Raw genomic sequence first — 16592 nt, 5'->3', positions numbered from 1 at the left:
AATCAACCTCTCAAAGCACCTGATCACAGTGGATGTAAGTGCTACTCGCCAGGTAGCATTGAGGCAGGTCACTGAGCTCTTGTTGGGCACCATATGTAGTTGCCCTTGAAGTGGGTGGAAGCTCAGAGTGCAGAAGCGCTAGGTTGAAGGTGAGCTTGAATACTCCAACCGTTTGGTGCACATAGGCTGTCAGCACTCGGCCAGGTACTCCCCCTGGCTGCACACTTCTTCTGGATAGACTCTCTCGAAAGATGCTTTGACCACAGGGCAGTCAGGGCTGGAGAAGCAACTGTAAGTGTGTCAGTGTTCTCCCTTTCAAAGCGTGCATGGAAGCCATTGAGCGCAGATGGAAATGATGTGCTGTTGCCACTTATGCTACTCGGTTTCGCCTTGGAGGAGGTGATAAGTTCATGTCACGAGCAGAATTAGGCCATTCGACCCATCGAGTCTACTCAGCCATTCAGTCAAGGCTGATCTATCTTTCCCTCTCAACCCCATTCTCCTGCCTTCTTCCCATACCATTGACACCCTTACCATTCAAGAATCTGTCGATCTCTGTGGTAAAAATACCCAATGTCTTGGCCTCCACAGCCGCCTGTGGCAATGAATTCCACAGATTCACCGCCCACTGAACAAAGAAATTCCTCCTCATCTCCTTTCTAAAGGTACATCTTTTTATTCTGAGGCTGTGACCTCTGGTCCTACACTCTCCCACTGGTTGAAACATCCTCTCCACATCCTCTCTATCCAGGCCTTTCACTATTCAGTAAGTTTCAATGAGGTCCCCCATCTAAACCAGCAAGTACAGGCCCAGTGACCTCAAACTCATCCTATGTTAACCCAATCAACCCCGGTATCATTCTTGTAAACCTCCACTGGACCCTCTCTAACGCCAGCACATCCTTCCTCAGAGATGCTAATGGCATGCAAGCCCTGCCTTAGCTGTCGAGCATCCACCTGTGACTGCAACTTAGCTTGGAATTGCCGCACTTGGTGGTCTTCAGGAAGTCACACCTAAACCTCTTGTATGATACTGGATCACCTGTTTTAAACGCCGCAGATCTATGCCTCAACACATTATGAGTTTCCTGCTTCATCCAGGGCTTCTGTAGGTACAAACTTGTCCACACTTTGCTTTATGAAGTCAGTGACAAGTGTAGCATATTCAGGTCCACTGATGAATCCTTGAACATGACCCAATCCACTGACTTGAAGCAGTCCTAAAAGCGTTCCTCTGTCTCCTTTGTCCAGCTCTTTAAGGTCCTCTTGCTCTTCATTCCCTGTCTTTAGGCGGGAAGAAAAAGCACAGCCGGGTGGTGCGATGTTCCAAATGCAGGTGAGGAATGGAGTGGTCGGCGTTCCTGGTGATGGTTTAGCATCGGTTGTGTGTGTTGGGTCCTCTAGTGTTGCGTTGATGTTAGTTAGGCAGAGACATCTTCCATTCAGCTTGGTTGGAAGTCCCCAGCGATGATGAGGAAGGCGTCGGTCCACACAGTTTTGTGCTTGTTGATCGCAGCACTCTGTTCCCCAAGTGTGGGCTTGACGTCTGCCTGAGGCAGGATGTAGACTGCATTCAGTAGATGCGGCAAACTCCTTCAGTCGCTTGGTCCGCACTTGCCTTCAGATGTTCCAGGTCAGGGGAACAGGAATGGAACAAGACTGTCATCTGAGCATCACAATGAGTGTATTGTGAAGCAGATGCCAACCTTCACTCCATGCGGGTTGGAGCGCCGTATCAGGAGTGTTGGACGTGAGCCATGTCTCTATGAGTCTCTATCAGTTCCTTATGTCCCTCTGATACAGCAGGCTTGCTTCTAGGTTTGGTTTAGTTTAGAGATACAGCGCGGAAACAGACCCTTCGGTCACCGAGTGCACACCAACCAGTACACTAGCACTATCCTGCACACACTAGGGACATTTTACAATTTTATTGCCAATCAGCCTACAAACCTCTAGGTCTTTGGGAGGAAACCGGAGCTCTCGGAGAAAACCCACGCAGGTCACAAGGAGAAAGTACAAACTCCGTAGTGACAGCATCCATAGTCAGGATTGTACCCGGGTCTCTGGCGGTGCAAGGTTGCAACTCTACCGCTGCGCCACCGTGCCGCCCCAAAGGGCTTCTACCTTATTCTCCAGTGACTGCATTAGCCCGTAGGATTCTGGGGTTGACGGGACTACTCCAGGTGAGGTCCCATGTACTGACACGCCTGCATTCTTAACCCCTCCCTCTGTATTAAAGGCCATCGCACCCCCTTGCCCTGGGGGTGACCCCGTGCTGATCTGCTGAGTTGCGGGTACTGGGGGGATCCCACATCTCTCCACACTCAGCGTTCTGCATCCTCTCTCCGTTTACACAACGCCTTGCGTCTCCACTAAAGTGAAAAACCTCGCATCCCCCCAACAAATACACGCAGTCGTTTCATATCCGTAACATTACCTTTTTCCTGCAGTTGATCAGCATTTTGATGGGAAAGAAAAGAATTTCACTCATCACCCTCTAAACAATCATTGATACTGTAAGTAATTTAACTATATTTGAATTTGACTATATCTCCACTGATGTTAATCGAGCTCACACACACACACAGGCCCTCAGTAACCTCTCTCCCCAATGCCCTGTACTGACTGTATTTGCACTGACGTTGATCCAGCCCCCTAACACTGTCCCTCAGTAAGACCTCCCTTAGTGCGCTGAGTCACTGACTGTATTAATCCAGTTCCCTTACACTGTCCCTGTTCCGCAAGGAAGGCTGCTCTGGAGGGTGGATCGCATGTGATACGGAGAGCCAGCCGACTGGATAGAGAATTGGCTTCATGGAAGGAAGCAAAGGATGATGGTGGAAGGTTGATTTACAGACTGTCACTTGTGGTGTGCCTCAGGGTTCGGTGCTGGGCCTGTTGCTGTTGATTTGGATGAGAATGTAGGAGGCATGATTAGTAAGCTTGCAGATGAAACTAAAGTGGATGGTATCATAGATAGTGACGATAGTACTAACAAATTACAGCAGGATTTTGATCAGTTGGGCAAGTGCGCTTGGGAATGGTTAAGTGCAAGATATTGCATTTTGGAGGGTCAAACCAGGGCAGGATCTTCACAGTAAATAGCCCCAGGGGAGTGCTGTAGGGTAGCGGGATCTAGGAGTATAGGTGCACAGTTCCCTGAAAGTGGCCTCACGGGTAGATAGGTTGATCAAAAAAGCTTTTGGTACATTGGGCTTCATCAATCAAGGTATTGTATAGAAGTCGGGATAGACACAGAATGCTGGAGTAACTCAGCGAGTCAGGTAGCATCTCTGGAGAAAATGAATAGGTAACGTTTCGGGTCGAAACTGAAGAAGGGTCTCGACCTATTGCTATTCTCCAGAGATGCTGCTTGACCCACTGAGTTACTCCAGCATTTTGTGTATATCCTCGGTGTAAACCAGCATCTGCAGTTCCTTATGTGAAATTTGTACAAGATGTTGGTGAGACCACATTTGGCATTGTGTTCATTTTTGGTCACTCCGCTGTAAGAAGGATGTTGTTAAGATGGAAAGAGTGCAGAGATTTACGAGAATGTTGCCAGGACTTGAGGGCCTAAGCTACAAGGAGAGGCTGGACAGGCTAGGACTTTATTCCTTGAAGCGCAGGAGGCTGAGAGGTGATCTTATAGAGGTGTATACGATCATGGGAATAGATAGCGTGAATACACAGACTATTCCCCAGAGTTGGTGGATCAAGTACCACAGGACATGGGTTTAAGGTGCGAAGGGTAAGATTTAGTAGCAACCTGAGGGGCAACTTTTTCACACACAGACAAGTAAGCACATGGAACAAGCTGCCAGAGAATGTAGTGGAGGCAGGTACTATAACAACATTTAAAAGGCATTTGGATTGGAGAGATTTAGAGATGTATATGGGCCAAATGTGGCCAGGTAGGACTAATACATATGGGGCATCTTGGTTGACATGAGCCAGTTGGGCCAAAGGGCCTGTTTCCGTGCTCTATGACTCAATAATCTCATGTCCCTAGAACCGTGTGTCACTGACTCTCTCCCCAGTGTCACTATTTCTATCGGTTAATCCAGCTCCCTCAGTAATCCTTGCCTTGCCTTGTGACGCTGACTGCATCCTTACTGATGTTAATGCACTTTGCTCACAATGTCCGTCAGTAATCTCTCGACCCAAGAACCTCGTGTCGCTGATTGTTTCGTCCCTCGTGTTAATTCAGTTCCCTAACTGTCTCATTATCCCTTTTTAGACCTTCGGCATACAGCCCTTTGGCCCATCAAGTTCGTGCTGACCAGCCATCACCCTGAGACCACTTGCAGCCCCGCCATCGGCCTTCACTCTCCCCCAGTTTTTCTGTCACTGACTATCTCAACTAATATTAATCCAGCTCCCTTACACACTCCCTCAGTAATTCTTCCCCTCTGGCCTGTGACACTGACTGTATCTCCACAGGTGTGATCCCAATCTCATCATAATTTCCCTCAGTAACGCCCCACTCCCAGTTCCTTGCGACACTGACTGCATCCCGTTAATGCTATTCCATTTCCCCTCATACTGTCCCACGGTAACCCCTCCCCACAAGTGTCACTGACTGTATCTCCACTGACCTTAATCCGGCTCTCTCACCCCGTTGCTCTGTGACCTGCCCCCCCCCCCCCTCACTGTTACTTATCACCTCCTTTGCTTCCCTCCGCAGGTCTGTTGCTTCCTTCAGCCTCACCGTGATGAGAGATGCCTCAGCCCTCTTCCCTCCGCACCCCTTACCCTGCCCCCCTCGGCTCCGCTCCCCTGACCCCCAAGCCCAGCCGTCGGCCGCTGCTGATCTCGGTGGGTACGGAGCGGGTGGGGCCACGTTCGGTGGGGACCAGCCACACCTCGCCGGGCGGGCGGCTGTCTGTCATGACCCCGGCCAAGCCTCGGCCTCTGCCACCGGGACCGGGGCCCCTGGACGAGCGGGGCAGGAAGCTGGAGGCCAAAGCCCGGGGGCAGCCCCACACGGCCCAGCCCTCCACCAGACGTGGCCCCCTGCGTGCTGACCACTCGCTGGGGCTGAGGCTCTCTCAGCCTCCCACTGCCCCTGCCCCACCTTCCTCCTCCTCCTCCTCCTCATCCTCCTCCTCCAGCCCGCCCTCGCCCGCCTCCTCGCCTCCAGCCCAGCAGAAGCCAGGCCGTGTCCGGGGGTCCCGGGGAGCCCCCCTGAGCCGCTGCTCTCAGCTGCGGGACCCACGGGAGGTGCAGGAGTGCCTGCAGAAGCTGCCCAGCACGGAGCCGCGGCGCTCGCCCTCGCTGGGACGGCTGGAGGGCCGGGACCGGCCCCCCATTCTCCGCCGCAGCTCCTCGCTGCGGGGACTGCCCCAGGACCCGGATGCCAGGCCACCCGGCGCGGGAGGGGCGAGTGGGACGTTTCGCTCCGGCCAGCTGGACACCCTGCCCGGGACCTCCCGCACCACGAACGGCTCCCGACCAACAGCCCGCAGCGGGCACCGCCTCGCCCCCGAGCAGCAACGGACGTCCAAGGTGAGTCTCGTGCAGCCACACCACCGACCTTCACTTCAGCCCCAGTGCACACCCGCTCTCCCTGCTCGAGTCCAGCAGCTACACAGCACTGGAACAGGCACTTCAGCCCAACCTTCCCATGCCAACCAAAGTGCCTACATGAGCCATTCCCATTGACAAATATCCCTCTAAACGTGAGTCCTATCCATGTACTGTCCAAGTGTCTTTTAAACGTTGTCATTGTACCCAACCCTCTCACTCTCTGGCAGCTCATTCCATGTCTTAGAAAAAGTCTCTCTTAGAAAAAGCTGCTCCTCCGGTCGCCTTTAAATTATTTTTTAAACCTATCAGCTTCCAATGCTCCAGGGAAAACGGTGGCAGTTTATCCAGACCCTCCTTATAGCTCAAGCCCTCCCGTCTCTGTAATATTCTCGTGAATCTTGTCTGCATCTTTTCCAGCATAATGATATTTGTCCTATAGCAAGCCGACTGGAATTGGTTCAATACTTCAAGTGTGGTCTCATCAATGACTTGTACAGCTGTACCTTCTCTAGTACTCAATTCCCTGACTGATGAAGGCAAGCATTTGATGTGCCTTCGTCATCACCCTGTCTACCAGTGTATCCACTTTCAGTAAAATATATATCTGTACCTCTCAGTCTCTCTGTCACTACCCTAAACACTCCCTCCCTCCGTTCACCAGTGCCCAGTGGCTGCAGAGTGCACCATCAACAAAATGCACTGTGGTTCCTCACTCAGGCTACTCTGGCAGGGCCTCCCAACCCTGCCGTATCACCCATCAAGAAGGAAAGAGCAATGAGGGAGCACCACCACCTGCAGGTTCCCCTCCAGTTCTCACCTGGACTGGGAAATACATCATCGCTCCTTCATGGTCACTGTGTCTAGGTGCTGGGCACTGCCTCCGTGACAGCTCCATGAGAGCACCTTCACCAGAAGGACAGCATTGTAGCAGTAGGCAGCTGGCCGCATCTTCTCTAGGGCAATGAGGGATGGGCAAGAAATGCTCATCAAGAGAGGCCCAAGTCATGAGACAAAAGTAACGTTATTGAGCAAACTGGGAATGTACTGGTATGTAAATAAGCTGCACGTCTCAGTTTGCCTTTTATTCTGCTTTATTTTCCAGAGGGACTCCATCTTGCCCATTGGCAACGGTCAAATTGGGCTCAGGAATCTCGGAAATACGGTGAGATTAAATGGGGTGGCTGTGTGCAAATGGAGAATTGGGGACTGTATGCAAATGGGAAATTGGGGGCTGTGTGTAAAGGAGGACAGAGTAGATGGAAAATTGGAGACTAAATGGAGAGAACAGGGGGGATGGGATCATACAATCATAAGACATAGGAACATAGTTACGCCAGTTTGTCCATCGAGTCTGCTCCACCATTCAATCATGGCTAATCTATTTTTTCCTCTCATTCCCACTTAACTTAAGGGCCTGTTTCCCACGCTCTATCACGAAACTAAACTAATGATGAGAGGTCATTTTTCATTGGAGTGGGGAGCAATGAGAGGTGAAAGGGTTCCTGAGGTAGACTGACAGGGTGGGCGTTGAGAGGACGCCACCCTTGTGGGATACGGGGTTGTCAGTGTCAGACCGAGGAAAGGATTCAGATTCAATCTTTATTGTCATTGTGCAATGTACAGTACAGAGACATCGAAATGCAGTTAGCATCCCTTAGGAGGGATTTCTTCTCCGAGATGTGGATTCTCCCGCAGAGAACAGTGGAGGAAGCTTGATTGAGTGGACTGGAAGTAGAGGTTGGCAGACATTCAAACACAAGGGTTGTGGGGAGGGAGGGGAACAGTGGTGTGGGCCAAGATTGAGGAGTTGTTGAATGGTAGAGCATGCCAAAGGAGCTGAATAGCCTACTGCTGTTCTGGTGTTTGTGTTCATTGCGGGCCTTCGGACAATGCCTGGGGTACTCTGGTGGAACCCGTGGAGAGGATTAAGATTTCAGGTCGACGGTCTTTCCTCAGACCCAGGCAAAGGTTTGAAGTTGCAGCTCGGTGGGAGGGGAGAGGGAGCAAGAGTCTGTTGGAGTGTTAAACTGAGTTCTTTCAATCTAAAGTCAACTTGACTCAAACACTTGTTGCTGTTAAAATCAATTCTTTATTCAGCTGAGACTAGTCTCTTGAACCTTCCAACACAGAGCTGATGCTCTGGGGCGGGTCCAGAGAGGAGTAACTTTGATACAAACTCATGGCATTTATATAGGTATTAGACATTTCAGATACAGAGGGTATGACAAGCTAGTAACCAATCATCTGAGTCCTTCTGGTGATTTACAACATCAGTCACATGATCCCCCTTCCCTGGCCTCATTACAGCCTTTGTTTGCCTGTGCTTTATAACTGTTTTAGAATTATTTTATTTCAACACAGCAAAACCCCAGTAGGCTCTTATGAAAGACCATTCCTCAAAATACAAGATACATATATAACACAATGATCACACAAGTCATACACTGTCTATACCAAGAGAAAATATATTTCTATAAATCTAAACAATTTCTATAAGTCTAAAGTGTACCTTTCTATTAAGCCAATACATTTCATAATTGGTGTTACTATAATTTTATACATTTTGAAATACCATTACCTATGTCTTTAAAACATTAATTATATAAATTTGCTGAATTACAGTTTCTAAGTTCAAAACACACATTTCCATCTCCCATCCAAAGATACATGGGTCGTAAATCTGTCAATTTACTTAATATGAGTTTGGTGCCTTTCCTGTTATCGGGAAGTAGGATTTCCAATCTCATGTACCAGGCAGAACACAAGAGACTACATCTCAGACCATTACGTCAGAATTCCATCTGCTTCAACCTTCTATAAACTACTCCCTCAATCTAATTATTTCTCAAAGCAACTATTCTTTCACTTGCATCTTATTCCTTATCACACATTATAATTGTACACAGCCAAAGCTAACTGCAGTCTATCATCTCTCAGCCTTGAATTCTCTCAAACCTAGCAAAACAAGCCATAACTCTTCACCTTTATGTCACATTCAGAGCTCAAAAATGTACCATAGAGACAGAGCAGATGGCCTAAGAAGAGGCCCCTTATTCAGCTTCCGAATCTTCAACACAAAGCCATATCAAATACAATTTTTCTTTCAGTGCTATAATTGCCCCAAACAATAACCTAAGCTAAGCAGGTTCTGGTTCAGGCCTCCATGTTTTGATTCATCTTTGCCTGTGTGTATGTGTCTGTTTGCACTTTATTTCGGTTCAGGAAAGCTTTTAGCTTTTCTTTTGCAAATTACCTAGCTTATATAAAAGTCACTATCCAAGCGGTTCTATTTGTATAATATTTCCTCATTCCCCACTCTGGTCATTCTATGACCACTAATAGGATAATAACACAAGGCAGAGATTCATCAGCATTGGCTTATTAGTCATCCAAGTTTATACCTAACCTCGAGATGCTTTATAGCCCCCAAAACCTGGACCACGTAGGTCAGCAGGCTGGCTTGTTGACACCAATGCTGTTCCCTACTTCTCTGCTGTGTTTAATACCCTAGCCCTTAGGGTGCTCAGCTATTCTGGGTTCCATACCACTGATCTATCTCCATTTTATTCATTCTAATACATTCATCTTCTAATAATTATTTCTCAACCTGCGCATTTACCATCCTTTCAACTACCTCATCATTCAACATTAGAATGTCTTCTTCTAGATGTTGCAATAATATCTTCTCACCAGTTTCCACATTACCCAAGGCTGTCATTAGTCTAGAAATAGTACATTTAACAATAGCAATTCCCACAAACAAACACAAAACCACTATTGCTGCATATATAGAAACATAGAAAATAGGTGCATGAGTAGGCCATTCAGCCCTTCGAGCCTGCACCGCAATTCGATATGATCATGGCTGATCATCCAACTCCGTATCCTGTACCTGCCTTCTCTCCATAACCCCTGATCCCTTGTTCTGGACTTCCCCAACATCGGAAACAATCTTCCTGCATCTAGCCTGTCCAACCCCTTCATATGAAAGTCCTGACATCCCAGGAATCAGTCTGGTGATTCTTCTCTGTACTCCCTCTATGGCAAGAATGTCTTCCCTCAGATTGGGAGACCAAAACTGTACGCAATACTCCAGGTGTGGTCTCACCAAGACCCTGTACAACTGCAGTAGAACCTCCCTGCTCCTATACTCAAATCCTTTTGCTATGAATGCTAACATACCATTCGCTTTCTTCACTGCCTGCTGCACCAGCATGTCTACTTTCAATGACTGGTGTACCATGACACCCAGGTCTCGTTGCATCTCCCCTTTTCCTAATCGGCCACCATTCAGATAATCCATTCAATTTACCTAACATCACTTCCCAGCTAACCTGGATTTCACTCAGTTCCTCCATCTCATTTGACCCCCCGGTCCCCTGCTATTTCCAGCAGATTATTAATGTCTTCCTTGGTGAAGACAGAACCAAAGTAGTACAATTTATCCAATTAGAAAATCCCCCAAATCCCCAGTCTCCCCATTCAATACCCTCCTGTATCCCATCGAGCAGTGTAATAATGTCATTTTGATGTTTGTGATGTTACTGTTCTGTCCTGAATTCCCATCATACATCTGTCTTTCACAATAGCACATGTCCCTCCCTCATGTGCCAACAGATAGTATAAGGCATATCTATCCTGTAAAGAGAACAGATGTATTTCTGATAGTAGCAAGGTAACACACAATTTGTCCTTTACCAAATAGTTCATTATGGGCTTGTATAAACATGTTAGAGTCTATTTCTTCCAATGCCCATTTTTCCCATATTTTTCTCATGTTCTTTCTCCTGTAAACAAGGGTAGACCTCTAATGCTTCTCGATAGCATAGTCCATCATACAAATGTTCCTTTGCCGAGTTGTCTTCCAAAGAATACCGTTTGCAGAAAAAGTCAAATTTGCACTCCAGAGACCAACAGGGTAATTCCCTGGGTGTTGGTTATCTAAGTCTACCTGCCAATCGGGCTGACGCTGTATCCCATTGCAATAGTCAATCTTGGTGACATCCCAGGATCCAAAGGCATCTGGGCCATTGCACTGTACCACATCTCTTTTGCAGAGGTGAAAGACTCTGCTTGTTTGTCCCGGGACACATCGTCAAATTTTTCCTTCATTTCCCTCCATCTGTAGTAGCATCAGGATGCATAGCAGGATGAATCGCCTCATTTTAATTTATCTGAAATATGCAAAGGCTCACAAAAAGTTCATTTCTTACTTAATTGACTTAATCAACTATTCATTCAAGTTAACCGTCCTTCAGTCAGTCAGTCCAGTAATCAGTTGCATATACTTAACCATATAGCAAAATAAGGATTCAAAACTAAACTTATAATGATACAACTAAACTTATAATGATACAACTTCCAAGCAAAGCAGGAATGTAAAAACTAAAAACTTAATAAAATTACTCTTCTCCCCCCTTTTGATTGGGCTCCCCAATCAATTTGCAGTGGTTCAGATGAACCCATGCAGCACGACCCTCGACCTTGGCAGCGGTCGGATTGGGTCCAAGTGCTTACCCATCCAGTTCCTGACCAGCACATAGCAACATGGCTCAATATTAGTTGGAACTTTGACTGCTGGCTCCTCACCATATGCAGCCCTGACCTGTGAATGAGAAGTTTGCAAAGCACAGGTTAAAGTTAATACATAGGATTCCCGCAGGCATTATTCATGCTGTACCAGATGGAGTGGTCTGTATTCTTATTCTTCCCCTCTTCTATAGTTCTCCATACTATCCGATACACTGTCTGTTTCTGAAAATTTCAGCAAACAATCAAATCAATCCACTTCGAAATCTCAGGTGGATTGTCACATAATACTGTTTGCATCTTAAAAACAGGTAAAATACAACAAATTAAAATAAACCCAACATACTTTCAATTTTTCTGTCAAACAGGAGTGATCAAAGATGTTATATTCCAGTGATTTAGCAAAATATCACGTTAACTCATGACTAACCCATTATCAGTCAGTTCCCTTCATCAACAAGAATGTTTATCTAAACAAACCATTAAAGCTGGTCGTGTTTCAGCAATTAACTTATTTCCCCTTTTAAATTGAGAGGTTAACCTCACAGCCGAGGGTAGCTGTAAAAAAAACTTCAGCCCCCTGCTTACAGTTTTTTTTTAAAGGGACACACACCTACACTTATAACATGTGATTTACAACAAATAAAAGACTTAACTTCAGCATTCATTCAAAAACCATAATGCTACCACACACATGAGAGGTCTTTACACTAATTATTAATTTACTAAAAACATCAATGATTACAAAAACATACTTATAACACTGAAATCATTCCAACTCAATGTAGTCCACTTGAAAGGTCTCAAATGGTAAAGGAGTCTTAACTGGTTCACAGGGCAAGCCTTTACCTGGATTATGCTGCTAGCAAATCAGACATTGCTGGCTGATGCGTTGGGACAAGTCAAAAGTTTCGGGTGCCACCAGGTCTCTAAAAGCATATCACTTACAGCCTTGGCCCCACAATGAGTTGCAAAATGTACAAATTCAATAATCCACAACGCAAGCTCATCAGACCTGCAAGTCTGTCCGGCAGGCGTAACCCATAAGCTAGTGACAGGATCGTACAGACAACCCTGGTCCTGCCACAGCTGTTCTACCCATGCAGGAGCGTCCTCCTGTATTTGAAGTACTTCTTGGATGGTTGGCATTCCTTTTTTCGAGGGAGACTTATTCATAGTAGAATTTTTAAACTGCCTCATCGTGTGGGACCCACAATTTGGTAACTCCTAGAAGCTTTCTTAGCTAACTCGTTGGCAAGGCAATTCCCTATGTCTATGGGGCTTGGCCTATACTATGGGCTCTAACTTTGATAACAGCATGCTGACTGTGTAACTGAATGGCCTGTAGCAAATTAGAAACCAATTTTTGTGAGATATCACTGTCCCTGAAGAGGTTAGAAACCCCCGATTCTTCCATAATTGTCCATATCAGGAACCACTCCAAAAGCATATTGGCAGTCTGTGTAAATATTTGCAGATAGTTCTTCGGCCAGGGTGCAGGCTCTAGTCAACGCAAATAGTTCGGCTAGCTGGGCCTAGAAGGGAGCCTCAAAAGATGCTGCTTCAATGGTCGTTCCCTCCTGATTAACAATCACATAGCCTGACAACCATTCTCCCTTTTCAACAATGAATGAGCTGCCATCCGTAAACAGGGTAACATCCAGATTTGTTAGCCCATTCAGTCAGGGACAGTCACTGGTGGAAATTCTCTCGTTTCTCTCATCACATATTCGTTTTTACCTTTACCTGGGCTTCACTGTCTCCAATAGGACAGTCTTTCCAAAAGGCTTTCACAGCTCTTGACATGCGGGCCGATGAAGACTGACCAGTCCATATTATTGGTTTAAATACCCATTGCAATGCTGGAAGGCAAACAGTTCATAACCATAGCACAAAACCGTGGCCAGTCATTTCCTTGCTGATACTGAGTGTCACCTGACTGGTTGCCGTAGATGGGTTTTTTAAACCTTCCCAGAAAATCTTCTGCAGCCTCTCCTTCCCCTGGTTTCATATCTCCCTTTGATATATCGATTGGCTGCTGGAGAGTGAGGCCCACGGCTGCCAGCATAAGCTGTAATCGATCCTCATTGTTACCTGCCCCTGGGTGCGCCACCGCTAGGGCTGCATGGTTGTTCTAGGTTAAATGAACCAAGAATCTGGTATACTCAATCGCTGTTAAGACTTGCTGAACTAGTACCAATAAATCTCGGGAATCAGCGTGATATACAGATATCGTTGTTCTTAAAAATTCAATGAAAGCTTGTGGATTCCGTTTCTTAGGCACTCCCAACAAAATTGCCATCATCTCATGTGGTTTCCACAGCAGCCACACATTATTCATGGCTGTTTCGTCGTTGTCTTGTTGATTGGGTGGAGGAGGCATTAGGGCTCTGGGGTTAGGGACTGTTCTTCAGCACCTTCTCTAGACTGGGACCTAGTATGCCTTGCTACTAAACTGGGGCTTCTCCTTCTTCTTGGGTCAGACGCCTGAGGTGGATGCACTGTCGGTTCCTGACTCTGCCCTGGGTAAACTTGGGTAAATTTCTGCCACCACTGACTAGAGCTCGGACTGTGACCCGGGGGCTGATAGGGAACAAATTCCAATTATTTTCCTATACCTCCCCTTCGTCTCCCACTGCTAATTGAAGGCCAACCATTTGAACTGCACAGTCCTTTCTTATCTTCCAGAATTTCCAGCCTGCTTGTTTTCAGTCTTATCTCTCTCTCTCTCTCTCTCTCCTGTTGCTTATTCCTCTAGTGTGCACACTCTCATTTCAATACCTCCACTTATTAAATTTATCACACTACAATATTCACACCCACTTATTCCATACACAGTATTAATATTCTTATGCTTTATTCTTACAACAATATAATAATGACGTTAACGTTTTACTATTTCTTATTTAGCAACCGTGACATCACTGGATCTGAATTCAATTGTTTCCCACCATTCCAAATGATTCAAGATTAATTTTGCATTGTCAGTGTTTAGCCGACCCTGTTTCCAAATCTTTAACCCCCCTCTTGCCATTCTAAATGACAAGAAGAAGGATCCAGTTCAACCCTCTTGCCATTCCAAATTACCAAGAGGAATTTAGCATTGTCAGTGTTTAGCTGACAGGATCCAGTTCAGCCATCATTTACCATCGATCATTCCCAATAACCAAGTCTCTCCATTCCAAATGGCAGAGTCTTTCCATTCCCAATGGACCAGTATGTTTAAAAGTCTATCTTACCACTCAACAAGGTTTGTTAGATTGACTTGATTCTGTCAGGATCCCGTTCAACACAAGAACGAAGGGTCGACTACACAGAGAATACGGAGAAGAGGAAAACAGAGTGGTGTTTAACTACTCACTCCTGCTTGGCCAATTCCTCTGGTCTGATCAGTGCGCAGTTTGACTCTTATTTTCGTTCCTTGAGTTGTCAGTTATCCATCTGAATCCCACTTCTGACACCAAATGTTAAACTGAGTTCTTTCAATCTAAAGTCAACTTGACTCAAACACTTGTTGCTGTTAAAATCAATTCTTTATTCAGCTGAGACTAGTCTCTTGAACCTTCCAACACAGAGCTAATGCTCTGGGGCGGGTCCAGAGAGGAGTAACTTTGATACAAACTCATGGCATTTATATAGGTATTAGACATTTCAGATACAGAGGGTATGACAAGCTAGTAACCAATCATCTGAGTCCTTCTGGTGATTTACAACATCAGTCACATGATCCCCCTTCCCTGGCCTCATTACAGCCTTTGTTTGCCTGTGCTTTATAACTGTTTTAGAATTATTTTATTGCAACACAGCAAAACCCCAGTAGGCTCTTATGAAAGACCATTCCTCAAAATACAAGATACATATATAACACAATGATCACACAAGTCATACACTGTCTATACCAAGAGAAAATATATTTCTATAAATCTAAACAATTTCTATAAGTCTAAAGTGTACCTTTCTATTAAGCCAATACATTTCATAATTGGTGTTACTATAATTTTATACATTTTGAAATACCATTACCTATGTCTTTAAAACATTAATTATATAAATTTGCTGAATTACGGTTTCTAAGTTCAAAACACACATTTCCATCTCCCATCCAAAGATACATGGGTCGTAAATCTGTCAATTTACTTAATATGAGTTTGGTGCCTTTCCTGTTATCGGGAAGTAGGATTTCCAATCTCATGTACCAGGCAGAACACAAGAGACTACATCTCAGACCATTACGTCAGAATTCCATCTGCTTCAACCTTCTATAAACTACTCCCTTAATCTAATTATTTCTCAAAGCAACTATTCTTTCACTTGCATCTTATTCCTTATCACACATTATAATTGTACACAGCCAAAGCTAACTGCAGTCTATCATCTCTCAGCCTTGAATTCTCTCAAACCTAGCAAAACAAGCCATAACTCTTCACCTTTATGTCACATTCAGAGCTCAAAAATGTACCATAGAGACAGAGCAGATGGCCTAAGAAGAGGCCCCTTATTCAGCTTCCGAATCTTCAACACAAAGCCATATCAAATACAATTTTTCTTTCAGTGCTATAATTGCCCCAAACAATAACCTAAGCTAAGCAGGTTCTGGTTCAGGCCTCCATGTTTTTATTCATCTTTGCCTGTGTGTATGTGTCTGTTTGCACTTTATTTCGGTTCAGGAAAGCTTTTAGCTTTTCTTTTGCAAATTACCTAGCTTATATAAAAGTCACTATCCAAGCGGTTCTATTTGTATAATATTTCCTCAGGAGGGGTAAGTCTAGGGGAGTTTGGATGATGTACGTGGTTGTGGTTTGGCTGGGCAAGGGTGTGGAAGGGTGGTTAATCCCAGTTGATGTATCTGGAGAAGGGATAAATAGAGGGAAGTGAATGCTGAGAGGGAAAGAGACATTGCATGAACTAGAGCACAGCATTCACAGAGAATGTGTAGCTCTAGAGATGGTGGGGAATAGTGTTTGTGGAGAGAATTGAGTTAGGTTGTAGGTTGATGACCCTGCATCAGAGCCGGCTGTTTCTAGCACAAACTGGAATTGCTGGTTATCTGAAGTTCAGGTCAATATCCAGCCATGGGATTAAAGTGCCCAGTCACAAGATGAGGTGATGTTCCTCGAGCACACGGTGGGACATTGCCACAGGGCAGGAGGGAGGCAGGTGAGAGGATGGGATTAGACAGGGAATAAAACGAAGATGGGGAATACAGGAGATTCTCGACACATCAGGCAGTATCTGTGGAGAGAGAAATGGCATTAACAATACTGGGGGATGGTCCTGCATTGAAAGGGAATTGTTGAGAGAGAGAGAGGGATGGGAGAGAGAGGAGGAAAGAGAGAGAGGTGAGAGAGGATTTGACAGGGGGTGGGATTGGCAGTTCTCTGCAAACACTTACGCCTCATTTATTGCAATGAGGTACAGGGCCAGCGTACACTCACTCCTTGTGGGGCAGTCAGGGGTGGGTAACAATCGGCAGCTGAACAAGTGCCGGCCGAGACCCAGGCTGGTGACGGAGACGGGTGTGTTCAAACTCCAGC

At 45.8% G+C, this 16592-nt stretch overlaps 1 protein-coding gene across 4 annotated transcripts in view; it reads left to right on the top strand.

The window, feature by feature from the left end:
• The window catches only part of LOC129708715 (ubiquitin carboxyl-terminal hydrolase 2-like), a 29466-nt gene that overhangs the window by 1282 nt on the left and 11592 nt on the right, over positions 1-16592 (top strand). Inside the window, exons 2-5 of one of the 4 annotated variants that reach the window (XM_055654658.1) lie at positions 1291-1336; positions 2451-2516; positions 4688-5508; positions 6632-6691. In XM_055654658.1, the coding sequence (XP_055510633.1) occupies positions 4723-5508; positions 6632-6691 (846 nt within the window). In that variant the 5' untranslated portion in view covers positions 1291-1336; positions 2451-2516; positions 4688-4722. Of the gene's footprint in view, positions 1-1088; positions 2517-4687; positions 5509-6631; positions 6692-16592 lie in introns of those variants that run through there. The other 3 variants (XM_055654657.1, XM_055654659.1, XM_055654660.1) reach the window with 3 other exon arrangements.

Source organism: Leucoraja erinacea, chromosome 24 (genome assembly GCF_028641065.1).
Source record: "Leucoraja erinacea ecotype New England chromosome 24, Leri_hhj_1, whole genome shotgun sequence".
NCBI classification, from domain to species: Eukaryota; Metazoa; Chordata; class Chondrichthyes; order Rajiformes; family Rajidae; genus Leucoraja; species Leucoraja erinaceus.
Note: the sequence above shows the minus strand (reverse complement) of the source record. Positions and strands in the feature narration are given on the sequence as shown.